The following is a 15,000-nucleotide window of genomic DNA, read 5'->3' as shown; positions in this document are numbered from 1 at the left end:
CATCTTGAACCATACAACGCCCCACAGAGAAAGCTAGTTCTAAGATAATATTTACTTTGAAAAATTATTTTTCAAATAAATGCTAGTGGCAGAATTGGACATTCAAAATAAATTCTAACATACTGCTATAGCAACGCTTAAAGTCACAAGAGAATCACCCTGGTTTTTACCACTCTAACAAAACACTAGTTCTCTGACATTCACCTAGGCTAAACACTGGCACAGCAATTTTATTTTTTTCTATTACTTTAAAAGAAAAATAAAAAACAACCTGAAAAACTTTATCTTTAAATTTGACCATAAGACATTAATCCAAATCACCTCAGTATAGCTGAGCACAGCCCAATTCTCAAAAATATCTAAAAACACCCAAAAAATGCTTTACCTTGCTGCAGAGCTTCCCCAGGCTCCATGCTTGTCTGTCAGAATGTTGATAATTTTCTGTATGAGTTGAGTTGCAGTCACCTGGTCTCGGTACTTAGCTGCCATGATCAGATGATGACACATTTTTTCTTCTTCCCGTTTGTCTGCAGAATACTGGGCACACAGTGACTGGGAAGAAAATAAGAACTTTATTACTTTGTGTTTTACTTATACCATCCAAAGGAACCTTAAGGACTTCATAATTAATTACACAAAATTCTTGAGAAATAAGAATTAACCCCATTTTACAGGTTTGACAATCGAGGCACCGCAGAGCTGCCCATAGTAAATCTGTCCAGAGAGCCAAACAGAGGATCTTGGGTTGTCACAAATTCTCTAACTACATAGCATACACACTCAAGATTTACCAAATGCCAACACATCAGTGGCATGATTGTGTAATAAAACAGACAAGCACAAACACTTTTATTTTATACTAAAGTAGCCTAATAGTAATATAAAACAAAGAGGAAAGCTTCAGAACAATGAAGGGCAGCCAGCTGACCACTCCACTTCCATAAGATTTGGGTAGCCAACTTCTTGATCTTATTTGTATAAATACGTAACTATAAAAACCACGGAGAAAATCTACAGATCTTCAGACAGACAGAAGACCAAATGCGTATGAAGACTGAATCAATCTTCAGCAGACGGCTGCTTGAAGTTGAGTACATTTGCAGGCCAGCGCGGGAAAGCTCATCATTTTCCTAGCCGTACTACACCTGTTGTATGACCATCTTCTGTTTGCCCAGGTACTCAAAAAATAATAACTGAAAGTCACACCTACAAACAGAACTCAAAACTATGAAACAGTCTCTGTTACAACATTTACTTATCACTTCGGTTTTTGTTGATCTTCTGAAAATTTTTCTGTTAATACAAACCTCAAAGAATGGGCACCAAATGTTGCTTACCCTCTCATCAAACCACTGTACAGGAAGCCCCACAACAAATTCAGATATTGGTAGAAATAGTAAAGGCTTTTCCCCACTTCAGCACTCGCTGTTTCTAATTTCAGGTTTCATCTGGCGATTCCACAGATCGCATATGCCAGACAAAGCATTCAGCCTTGGTCGGTGATTGGATTATTCTATGATCTAGTTAGCAGAATGGACACAAATGTCTGCCTAACAACCAAAAAAATGGCTTTTTCTTTGTGAAAGCACAGCTGATGCAGACGTTAGAATAAGTATTTCTTAGAGTTTAGAAAACAACACAATACCATAATGCTTTTTCTATATAAATCTATACGTACAAGCGCTAGAAAACTGTTGCAAGAAAAAAAAAGGCAGGCTATGAATGCTATTTATATATGTGCATATACAAAAATATACACGTCAAATAAAGTGAGAGAAAGATAGGACAGAATGTGGAAAAAAAGCACAAGTACAATAAAATTTGGGGTTGTGTAGATTTTCATAGACATTAGACAACAAAAATGCACCGACAGATGAATAAATTTTAAAGAGTTATTTTAACAATTTCTATATATTTACAAATTTCCTCATTTTTCCCACACCTTAGAGCAATGCTCACCTGACCAACAGACATCCAGAAAGAGTGAAGAATGAGCAGCTGACTTTCCAAGTCAATGAGACATCAAAAACTAGCTTTTGTACTCCTACATGAAGCACTCTGCCACCCCTCTTCACAAAAATATACGACTGGCTAAAACTGGCTAAATCCTAACCAACGTGAAATAAGATTTTTCCAGCTCTTTTTAAATACAGCTGTCTTTTCCAATACATGGATGTATTTTGCACCCATGACGATTCTGCGCACTGATTTTCAGCACTTTGTAAATGTTTGATAAGCCGTTATTTTTAAGTTGCCTGAAAGGGTAGAATTCTAAAAACAAGTGGATAAGGTAAGCTAAGTAGTAAAACGTTTTAAAGTGCTCTTTAATGGATCCTCCTTTACAATTTGAACAGCAACTTTTCATATCTGACATAAAATCCATAGATATAAATCACATTAGAGGGTTATTCTTTCCCCATTATCAATCTCTGTCTCTTTATGGAACATTAAAGTCACATTTGACCTTAAAACATGATAAAATGGAAATCAAACTAGAATGTTTTGTAAAAGATATAATGAACTTGTACCTCTTTAAAAAAAGTCTCTTTATGATGTAATTTTGAACACATCCTTCATTAAATACCCACAAAGATTTTCAATGTGTAGCTGTGACGTTCAAATGAAGGAAAAATGGTATTTTAGTCCTGACGACTTCCACAAAAACAGAATCAGCCTGCTACAAAAGGGAAACACATAGGACTCTACTCTTCAGCAAATTCAGCATTTAATACAACAGAAATTTACAATTAGCCACAAAACTAAGAGACTCTCACATGCAGCAACCCCGTAAAATCATCACATCACTCCAGGAGGGACTCTTCACCACAACACACTCTTTACAACAGATATTTTACAAACAAGAACAGAAAGAAGCCACAGTTCTGCCAAATATCCGGCACATGTATGTGCATAGTTAGAAACATTAAGAAAGTTGTGCAAGAATAATCTTGTCTTTGATCATACAGGTGACTCGTCAGCTGGTCAGTGGTTCCTACCCACAATATATGGCAAATATTCAACAAGAGAGAAGCTATTTCTCCCCCTCCTTCTCTCAAATAATTATTTATGTGGGAGTGAAAGAAGACTGGCTCCACCAAAAGAAATGGAAAGAAACCCATCCCAAAGTAGCCAGTCACCACCAGACTGCTCTGAAAGAACTACAAAGTCATGGTTTCTGTGTGGTATGTTTTCATTTTCCAGATGCGTTGAGGTTCACCTGATCTGCCACTTCCAGAGGTGCAACACCAGGATACAGAGTGGTACAGGGTAATACTTCACTCTACATCCCAGTCATTCCATTGATGTAAAAGAAAAATCCAGCTTGACTTCTGTTTGTGAACAAACTCAAAAATTAATTTTTATGGTTTTATTTCTTCTTTATTGTCTGATCTCTTACACTTGCAATATACCTTCTGTCATGCTCGAATTTTTAAAATTAGATATACAGCTGCATGCAAACAAATCTGTCAAATCTCCCTTCCACTACTGCCTTGGCCTAGGCAATTTTTGTTATCTGTTCGGGTGAGTGTCTCATGAAAGTATAATCACAGAAGTACTGCAGTCACACTCCTGATGAAACAAAAAAACGCTGAAAGCAGAGAAATTTTTTTTTATATATACACTCCACAGGTTATCTACAAAAAGACTTGAATTCAGGGGCTGTTAAAGTTTTACAAAGAGGAAGCACATTAACCAGAATCCTTTGACACGGCACAGAGCAGAGACCCTTATTCTCTACCCTTTCATCAAGGACGGAACCAAAACCTCCTCCCCCTCGCCATTATCACAGAGGAGAACAGGGGGTTTTCCTCTCGCCTATTCCCTGCTTGGACAAGACTGCAGGCTGTTTGAAAATGCAGGTTATCTGAAGGTTTATTTTTAAGAACCAGTAATTCACTCAAAAGGAAAGTTTCAGATCCGAAAAGACAATATATTCTGTATGCAGGAAAGATTCCAGAAACACTATTGCAAAACACGGACGAGAGGAATTAGCCTATTCTTCCTGTCTATATTTCAATGAGGAGGAAGATTAATCTAGTGTTTTCAGAACTGTTTTACCTTTGATCTTTATAAAAATGTCTAATAAAGCTGAAAGTAAAAGATTTCCTCTGCACAGTACCATCTGCACATGCACCTTCGCAGTCCCAAAATTACAATGAAACGCTTTTCTACAAACCAGAACAAGTCTAATAGTGTAGGGTTTTGAAAGCAATATTGCACCTTCTTACTTTTATTCTTCAACTCAGAGATCACTGAACACTTCGGCCTATGCCAGTTCCTTTGTCTAATTTGGCCAAAAGCTACTTGCTTTGCCAACAACCTGTCTCAGAGGGTGTCATTTAAGAGGAAAACTCATCTGTTAGGTAACGTGGAGTCTTTCCCCTAATGCCTCTCCCCGACAAATAAGGATATCCCAGTAAATGAAGGAGCTCCTCACTCCTCTGCTTTCACAGGTCTTTGCACTTGACCTCTGACCTGAGGTTTAAAGTCTGGACTAAAAACGCTACCCAGGGAAATCTTACAAAGACTCCTGAATAAGACTTAGAAAAATGAAAGCTTAAAACCTCAACAGCGAACAGAAGTCAACCAATGACAACGTCTGACAGCCACCGTCAATTCTGAAGTGATGCCTCTGTCATCCAACGACTCCAAGTATTGATTTCTCCCAGCATGAAAAAAGCTTAAGCCAATGAAATAGATATAGCATCATCCCCCCGATAATAGCCATCAAGGTTAACACCAGCACAACACTTATCAAAGTATCTCTTCTATTTCTTCTTGTTTTAATGGACTGAACACAATGCAATGGCTTCTCATCTCTGCAACCTGGAGTTTCCCAAACCTCATATATCTGCTTTTCCAGCCTTTTATCTGAGCTAAGATTAAAAAGAATCTGCATTTAAATCAACTGTAACACAGATGTGGAGGGGAAAAATAAGAAAAAAAAAAAAAGAAAAGTAAAAAAAAAAAAAAAGGTGGTTTTGTAGCCAGACATTCCTGGAGAAAAAACCCCATGCACTGAGAATCACAAGAGGGGTGATTCAAACCCACAGCTGACTTACACCAAACACAGACTGGTAAAACGATGGTCATGACCAGAAAAAATCCCCACCACACTCAGTTTGGGTTAGTGATTAGAGAGAGAGGCAAGGATCTCAAGAGACATCTGTTTTTAATCTGTGCTGAGTCAACAGCTTTATTTTTTACCTTTAAGTCTCACCGTATTAAGCTTTAGTAAACCCAGCTAAACACCAGGCAACAGCACTTGTACCAAGACTGCATCTTTTAAACAAACCCTATTTAGTAGAGTAGGGAAACGAGACAAACCAGCAAGAGTTCAACTAGATATAAAAACAACAGACAGAACAAATCAATAGTAAACAGCAGAGACCAATAACATCAGATTTATTCTGCGGTATCCGTTTGTACCATAGATTTTTTTTTTCTTTGATGCTTCTCTAAACTGCTATTATTTGTGTTACAGTAGCACCCTTGGATCACAATCAAAGATAAAGCTTCACACAAGAGCTCTTACTCCTTACTAGAAACGGGGACTGGTGATACGTGCCCTACATTACTCCAATACTCTGACTCTCTAAGCATCACTGCTAACCATCGTCATAAACAATATGCAGAGACAAATGCTGTTTTGGAACCCAGGAGGCCAGTTCTCACTGGACACATGCCCAAATGTTTTCCATTCAAAGCCTGCATTAAGGTAGACACTTTCCTCCCTCTCTCTTTTGCAAATCCATTTTATGTCTGCAGTCCCTTTATACTGTCCTTGTTTAAAAACAGGCTAAGATCATCTTAAAAACATTAAGGTTGGGCATTAAATTGGAGATCCTTTGAGTCCACGTCTCCCAAGTGCAAGGCAATTTCAAGCTAGAAATAACCAAAGCACAACCCCCTGTGCCCTAGGAACAGTAAAGCTCAGCACTTCTGTGTAGGTGGCTCTGCGCTCTCCGATCGGACCTCAAACAAAGGAGGAGCCAGTGATGATCCTTTAAGCCATTTCCCAACCACATGGCATCAAACTTGTGACATTCAACAGCTTCAACACGACCACAGAGATGGGTGCTGCATTCACTAAAGAGCAACAAAGCAATCAGATCCACCAACAACTCCTGGAACTGATAAACTCACTTATTTTATACAGAATATCTACTCTGTCCAGCAAATGAGAGACGTATTTCCATAACCTAAGGACCCACTACACATGCTTAGCAAGGGCCAAACTGAACTTGCACTGCCCTGATTTTACACAACTGTTGGATACTTGTTTTTGCAATCTTTTCATATCGTCATTTCTACACAAATTTAGTTTTCAAAAGGACGGAAAATTCCTTTGAATCATGTGAAAACATATATGGTAAGTCTCAAGTTGGGCAAAACACAGAGACTTCTATCACTTCAACAAAAGCAAAGCAACGTTTGATTGTTACTTTGCCTGTAACCAGTAATTAAAGATGTGTGAGCAACTTGTTACTGCCAGAACACAGATACCATATTTGCATGAGTTAATATTCTTTTATTTCTATAGCTATCAAAGACACGGTTATAAATACTTAGGTAAATATTAGTATTTAACATGACTCAGGTTAATTGTCTCAACACCTGCCTTACAGGAATGTGTGTTCCTACGTAGGATTTATTTTTATTATCAGATAAGAAATCACATTCATATTACACATAGAATACAATGCAAAAATAATCAACATACCTCTGTTGATTTTGTTAGTTATTGTTTGATATTCCTGCTACATCACACTCCATAAATCTCCTTATAAATTTACAAAACACATGCAAAGCAAATTCATTTCCAGCCAAAATCTCTACATAAACAGTTTCCAAGATTATGTAAAGTTCCAGATTTCCAAAAGACAGAAAGATTGGCCCCCTGAGATAGCCCTGCAGCCTGGGGTCTGTGTTTCTGTTTCTAGTTCTCCAGAGCTCCTCTCAAGCCCTTCTCAGCTTTCCCTGTTTTGTGTCTTGGTTTGAGAAAACAACTCTGATTTTAACCCAGGAGCTTCAGAACGTATCAAAATAAACCAACTCATGAACAAAGCCCAGAGAAATCAGACAATTTCAGATACCAAGACATTTAGGCATAATAGTTCCCTACCTCACCATGACTGGTTGCTTGCCAATGACAAGCACATCTCTAACAAGCTTCACTACTTTGGATACCAAACTGGTGTCAGACCTGACTGGAGTCAATTAAGATGTCATTTATGACACTCAATCCAAAAAAAAAAGAAAAAAAATATTTGTCATTTGCCTTTCTATAGCTTTGTTCTGTACTCCGATAACAGAATCAAAGGCATGTTTTGAAACTATTCTACTCTGTATAGTAGTCTAGTACACATGAGATTTTAAGAACAAAAGGAAAACCACCACCAGCAGACAATAAAATCAATGTATACCCAGGGATAGATAACGGTAACTAAGGCAGGTGTAGGAACAAGTCAGCTATCGTTCCACACCAGCAACAGAAGGAGCTGTAGAAGTGTTCTGTGTCATGTTGGGCAAACCTCTTGTGAGACCTCAGCCATGAACTCCCGAGGCAAGAGGTACTTTACCAGCTCCTATCAGGCTTGCCCCAAGAGCTAATTCAGTGCTCTCTGACACTTCAGGACATTTTCAGCCTCTCACAATGGAGAACGGCCACCTCGACTGGCAAAGATCCCTGAGCACCACTGCTAAACAGGACAAACAGGTTTGCCGGCAAAGCGCTTCCTTCCCACACAGCAAAACCCACATTTCTGCCACTAAGCCATTGCACCTTCATCTGTACCTACAGAAGCATTTTAATTCATTATGAAGGAACAGTATTAAGGGATTCGTTTTTGTCAGGGGAGTTTCAAATGACTATTAGAGAATCTGTGAAAAAAAGAATGATTATATGGGATTTTATTCAAAAGTCTATTCAAAAATAACATGTTCAGTGCCGCTGATTCCCAAGTTTCTAACTTGCACTCCAAACTTGCTCTTCACCTTATGGTAAACTAAGTGTTGTAGTTTCACTTTGGCTCTCAGCTCGCTACCCTCTCCTCTCCCAGGGATGGGGGACAGAAATGAAAGGGTGAAGGGAAGAGAGACCCATGGGTTGAGATAAGAACAATTTAATAAATAAACTACAATAATATTGAAAATAATAAAATTAATATATACAAATATACAGCAGAGTGACACACAGTGACACTGCTCACCACCCCATGACCAAGGCTCAGCCCGTTCCCAGCTAACGATCCCAGAGCAGGGAGAGTCCCAAAACCACAATCCTGGAATGGAGATATGAGCCCGAGTGTCCAAGAGACTGAGACAACTTTGAGAGAGGGGTGACCTGGAGGGAGACAACCCGGAGCAAAGAGAGAGCACTTCCTGGGCATGCCATGCATGGGATGGAACAGACCATTGGCCAGTTTGGGTCTCAATCCCAAACCTAAGCTCAAATCCCAGGCTGGTCACTGGGGCTGTGCTCCCTCCCAGCTCCTCCTGCCCCTGCAGACACGGGCACAGCAGAGAAGCTGGAAAGTCCTTGACTGTCCTGGCAGCAGCTCTGCCCATCAGTGTGTGATCAGCTTCTCCTCAGCACAAACCCAAACACAGCCTCTTGCTAGCTACTGGGAAGAAAGAAAAAAAACTCAGTGGGTTTTTTTTAAACGGTATGAGGGTGTTTTCATACTACCTCTTGATAACAGTTACAGCATTTGTTACTAACAGCTGAACTTACGGACACTGGTGTAATGGCACAAAACAGATGACACAGTGCAACTGCACAAATCCTGTTTAACTACATTTCACTAATTGACTTTAATTCAGTGTAAAACAAACTCCATACTTGGAGCTTGTTATGTTTAGAGCACAATAGCCATGCAGGATAAAAAAGCAACATAAATTCTGTGGAATTTTACAACTAGAATCTGGGATTTGATGTGAATTACAGTTCACTCATTAACATTATAGGTAGTAAAAGAAAGTACACTGAATAATACCAGCTTCCACCAACCATGCCCAGAAATGAAACTACTGAAATTATGCTTCTTCCAATAATCCAAATTTCTGACTAGCTTCAAACAACAGCCATTCAAAAATAACCTGAGAAACACTCCTCCCTCTGCTGCTGCTGCCCATGTGGAATTGCCTTGCAAAGCAGCGTTGGTCCAGTGCCACGATGGGTGATGCTGCCTTCAAGGCTACCAACAACTGCATAGAAATGAGATATCTGGGGGTTCTAACAGGCGGTATGGGAAAAACTAAGCAAAAATATTTCCAAAGTCAGAATATCTGACTTTTTCTTCTCTAAATATAGTTCAGGACTAATGGCAGGATAATGCAGAGACGTCCATAGGTAGCATAAGGTCTTTCCAGGGCTCAGGGTCAGCAGAGCCAGCACAGCTGAGGACGACCCTGGCCTGCTGGTGGCAGCGGGAAGAGGCTGGCCTGGCCAACACCATCCTAGCGATGCCCACCACCTTGCTGCAGCTCCCTGATCCTTCTCAGGCCCCCAGCCATGGGGTAGGTGGCCCTCCCAGCCTCAGGCTGGTCCTGGCCCCATAGCCCTGCCCTGTTGTGAGGGGTCTGTCACCTCCCTCAAATATTTCTGATGCAAGAAATAGCACCGGTCACAGAAGATGGAATCTCCAATTGCTCTTAGAGCAACACACAACTCAGCGTAGTTTGAATTTCCAAGTTTCTACAAGGACAGGCAAGGAGAAAGATGGAAGAAGCACGAACATCTCAAAATCCATTATGGCATAACCTTGGCATTACTACTTAGACCCAGAATTTGTTCCAATAATTTTTTGACAAAAAAATAGTATCTTGTCACTACAAAGACAAAAAGTGTCATGATGACCAAAGCACTTGCACTGCTCATCATTATAGTCACTATCATCGCCTTCCAAGCCCTGCTTCCAAGAGATATGTAAATCTTTTCTTTTAAGATGGCCAGAAATCTTCAAAGATGCATTTTCTATAAAGTGAATTAACAACAGACACCTAGAAATGTGAGCAGGAAAAAGGTGGGAAGGAGAAGAAGAATGGTGAGGACAGTATCAGGAAATGTATCTTCTTCTTTCTGTGAAACTGAACAGCGAGAACAATTTTCTGAACAGTAGGACTTTTTAAGGATTGATTCTGCCACTGCCAATAGGACTTCAGATTAACAGTGAAATCCAGAGGTCTGAGTCACTTAGCACCTTTCCCAACACAGCGATCATCTGAAGACCAACCTACCTGACTGATATCTCATGATCTAAAACCATCTCAAAGGGATTGGCTCAGTTTTTCCCCACCTAGGTCAAAGAGAAAAATCAGTAGGTGGACTCATCCTGTAAACATTTCTATAAAAGAATCAGTTGAAGTGGGAAGAAAAATATTTGAAAAATCTATTATAGTGATGCCCATTTAAAAGCTAATATAGGAAATTTAAGATGAAAAGCTGGACTGCCACTTCCTTCTCACTGCTTTGCAATGTGAAAGAACCTTTCAGTTCCTGTTAAGAATTCTGATTAGTGCAGTCTCGTTCCCTTTCCTGGAAAGCTGTACAAGTCTCCTCAGAAATAAAAGGTTACCTTTACAAAAGGTTAACAGGAATGTCACCCTTGGCTGGGTGTGGCTTCACAGTTTTCCACCATTTCCCTCCCTGGATTCGCGACAAGACTTCAAGCCCCATGTACTACAAAACAATCATCGCATCACAGAATCATAGAATGGTTTGTGTTGGAAGGGACCTTAAAGATCATCTCGTTCCAACCCTGATCATTTTTGCAATTTAATTGTAAAATCCTTAAAGAATTACTCTCTTTTCAACTGTCACTCATGGAGGTATTTATTTCAGCACAGTAACTCTATTTTTTTATTCAGAACAGAACATTCTCAAAGAAAGCCTGAAGCTTTCATCAGAATGAGAAACACTGATTCAGGGTAAACTCCTACACCAGATGCAATATTTTGCACAAGTACCTCCTCAATAATATTCCAATAAATGAAAGAGAAAAATACTCCATGTGACTAAGAAATATAGGTACCTTTGAAAACCTTCACCATAAATGCCTTCAGGCTCTACTGCTGAACTTTTCAAAACATCTCAGTACCTTAATGCATATGTTTTCATATGTTTTACTTCCCACATTGCCCCAAAGTTGATTTTCATAAGTCACCTTCACGAATACCAAAAAATCAGCCTGCACCAAACTTTGTCATGCCTAAACAAGGAGACTGCATTCACTACAAGGTGAGACGCTATGCGTAATGTGATTTGAGTACAAACAAGCTAATGACCAGTCTATCTATAGCTTACATAATTGAGAAGCTATAGGGCAACACAACTAATAACTGCTCAAACTATGGACTAGATTTTCCATACAGACTTGTATAGGTCATCCGAACCTATTCGGGGGCTGCAAATAAAGCTAACATGAAGATATTTGTTCTCTCTTTCTTTTGCAGAAATATCAGTGTGTGAGCACCTGGATAACTCCTCCAGAGAAAAAGTAAAACTTTATTTTCCAAAGCTGATATGGGTCAGGGTTTCAAAAATAAAATCTTCTGGTGGATATACACATACCTACATTCAGCTAGAGACACCAGTTTAATAGGTCAGTAAAATAAAGCATATTGCAGGTACGCCAACTTGTATGCGGTGTGTTTTCATCCCTACAGCTGCAGAACAAGCTGGCTTCATACAGTCACTTCTAAATTTTCATTTCAACCAACAGCCACTATAAAAAAAAATGTAATTTTACGATTGTAAATTTTTGTAATTTTAATAATTGTGTTACAGGTGACAGAGGTAATAACATCCTGATATCTCTATGCACCAGTCTGCCCCGGTACCCTCAGCACTGCGGAGGTTTCACATGAAATCCAGCGACAGTCAAGGGGGACGGAGTTTAGCCCAACAACCTGAACTCAGGTTAATCATATGCAGGATTTGCAACTCAGGTGCTTTTACCAGGAAAAGTCAAATGAGAAAACAATTAAATATGCAGAAACAGAACTAGAATATAGGGAAATATTTTACAGTTTTGTGACTTTTCTTCAATTCCTGTTATAAACAAGCTACTCATGTAAAAACATTCCTTTTGAAAATGAAACTGTACTTGAGAGAATATTCAAGACTACTGCCAAAAGCCTGTCAAATACATCTGAGCTATAAATGACAATATGTTGGATCAAATTTAACACCCATAAAGCAATCAATCAGATGCATATTTCATCCTTAATGAAGGCCTGAAGAGTTCACTTTATTCTGGATGCAGGTATGAAAGCAGATCTCACAAAGCAACGTAGGCGCATCATCTAAGGATCTTTTTCACATTAAGAATCCTATTAGAAGGAAAACACTAAAAGGTAATTGAATTTCCCTCAGTTATCTTCATCTCTGTCAGCTCCTGCTACAATAACTTACTCTCCAGAGCAGAGATAACTCAATTCTGTTCAGCAAGCATATGTTATGAATCTCCAAAGCAAACTTGTCTAAATCATTCTGGTCTTCTATCAAGGTTGGCTGTGGATATGAACTCTGACAGAAAGCAAACAAATTTATTTTTATCTTTTCAATAATTCACTTCTCTGTGCCTTGATGGAAGAATCTAAAGGCATAAATGTTTCCACTAATTCTGGAATTATAAAGACTGGTTGAAAATATTTTATTTGGAAGTTAATGCTAATATAAAATGTTTGATTCATCATTCTATTTTAACAGAAACAAAAAGAGCGCTATGGCAGTCTCAGGTTCCTGTAGGTACACAAAAAATTAACTATAATCTCCTGCCATTTGCCATTTTTTTCAGAACGGTTTTGACATTTATATTTCCACCTTCAATGGAAATGTTAACTGTACAAATAACAACAACAGTAGCATACTCTAACTTTTTATTTCATCAGAGCTCTTAAAATATCAGTATGTGCAAATTCTCCACTTGTGAGCAAACGACTTTGAATTTAAAAGCCACATTTCAGGAAGGTATAATGGCTTATCTCAACCAAAATCACAAGAGAAAAGCAAAATATAAAGCAGACAAAGGAAGGGTAAATGACAAGAAGGAGAAGAGACAAATTAGATAAGGTTCTGGTCAAACTAACATTAACCATACAATTCCTGTCAGTTTTTGGTCATTTCAGGCTGTTCAAAATATATGTTAAAAAAGAAGTCTGAAGAATGAGTGAATAATAAAGCGAGAAAGCTTGTTGCTGATACTAAGCTATTCAGAGCTGGATAATCACAAAGGAGGTATGAGGAACTGGAGGGGGAGCCTGGAAGACCACGTCATCGTCCTAATAAAATAGCACAGGAATTTCAGTGGAGGTAAAAGAAATGTAGGGAAGAATCTAGTTTTAGTTATGAAACAATGGACTGAGCACCTTTATCTTCACTGCTTTTTGCCATAATGAAACAGTATCATCAATGACAGATAGTTCTATGAAAACATCAGCTTGGTATAGAATAATCAACAAACACACACAAACCAAGAATTAGGGACCACTGGGAAGAGAATAACCCAGAAAACGCGGTGTATTTATAAATTCCTGGGGTGTCCACAGCTGGAATGCTGGGTACAGTTTTGGGTCTTCCACCTGAAAATATGACAGAACTGAGAAGCGTTTTGGAAGGATTCAGAATTGGAATCACTGCCATAGAAGAAATAACTGTGGAACAATAGGATTTTTCAAGGTTTGGGGGGGAAAAAAGACAATTCAGAAGGGATAGGAGAATTCTGTAAAATCATGTGGTATAAAGGACCCTTCCTGGGTGAGGTTGCGAGAATGGGTTCTATAGATCCTTACAACATCAGATGGAGAGAGTCACCAGGAAAAAACAGGGAGCGTGCATCCTGAGAAGGTTGTGCGTGAAAGTTTCCCAAAAGCTGCTAAACTCTAGGGACTGTCAGTCTTGTTGAACCTGTGAAATGTGAACTATTCCGAATACCACAGGTCTGCTGAATCTGTCCAGCACTCAGACAACATCCAAGAGAATGATGGCTTCTCTACGCAGACAAAGAATACAGGACTGTACATACAGCCCCATGAAGCAAAGGCCTCCTGCACGACTTTCCAAACATCACCCTAGGAGCTACTGGAATGCCAGTACAAGCCTCACTGACACTTGGAGTATACGGCTGGAGTCAACCTCCCAGCTGTAAGCTCCAGCCGTAAGCATTTAAGGGGTGGTGTTGTGGGAAGTTACCAGCTATTAACACTAACAGCTTTATCCTAGTAATCACAACAGTATAACAAACAGAAGGTGTTCTAAGAAACAGTGGTTGTGATCCGTGTCTCCTCTCCAACCTGACTCCCAAACAGAAGGTGTTCTAAGAAACAGTGGTTGCGATCCGTGTCGCCTCTCCAACCTGACTCCCGACTAGGGAAAGGGCATTTTAAAACACAAGAGTGAAACTAAGACGCCAGTACAATTTGCAGTTACTCAGTGAGACTCTCAGCAAAAGTCTATGTGGATTCAAAGGTGGGCAAATGCAGGAAGAATCCCTGAAGGTGGTACTAAGCACACAGCCATCATTTCTGGAAAGCAAGAATCAGAAATCTCTGAACTTCAAATTGTAGAAGGGTGGGAATGTGTTCTGGGAAAGCGTTACTATGTTTGCCCCTTTAATAAACTCTTCCTTACATATCCACTGTTTGACACAGGATAATAGCCTCGATAATGGACTTATCAATGGGATTAGTCTTGCTCATCCATGTTCAGTGGGAATTAATCTTCCAAGAACAGACACAGAATAAACTACTAGGATGTCTAGAGTATGCAGACACCACCTTAGAACAACAACTAAAAGAATAAAACTTACTTAGCCTAGCAAAATGAAGTGAGGAGATGTGATAAATAATAAAAAGTAAAAAGAAGAAAAAAAAAAAAAAGACCAGTGAAGGCAAAATATAATAATCACATAACAACAAAGAAATATATGCTGAATACAAATAAAAATAAATTTGAAAAAGTTTACAGCTGAGCAGGATATTTAACTCCAACCTACC

General features: G+C 39.2%; 1 protein-coding gene across 1 annotated transcript in view; it reads right to left on the bottom strand.

Moving 5' to 3' along the window:
- Positions 1–381: 381 nt before the first annotated feature.
- LOC104466185 (lipopolysaccharide-responsive and beige-like anchor protein) overlaps positions 382–15,000 on the bottom strand; it is a gene marked incomplete at its 5' end in the record, with an annotated part of 104,550 nt that continues 89,931 nt past the window's right edge. Inside the window, one exon of the mRNA XM_010079530.1 lies at positions 382–552. Within this exon, the coding sequence (XP_010077832.1) occupies positions 382–552 (171 nt within the window). The remainder of the gene's footprint in view (positions 553–15,000) is intronic.

Source organism: Pterocles gutturalis, unplaced genomic scaffold (assembly GCF_000699245.1).
Source record: "Pterocles gutturalis isolate BGI_N339 unplaced genomic scaffold, ASM69924v1 scaffold10249, whole genome shotgun sequence".
Lineage (NCBI taxonomy): Eukaryota > Metazoa > Chordata > Aves > Pterocliformes > Pteroclidae > Pterocles > Pterocles gutturalis.
The sequence above is the reverse complement of the archived record's forward strand: the minus strand, read 5'-3'. Positions and strand labels throughout refer to the sequence as shown.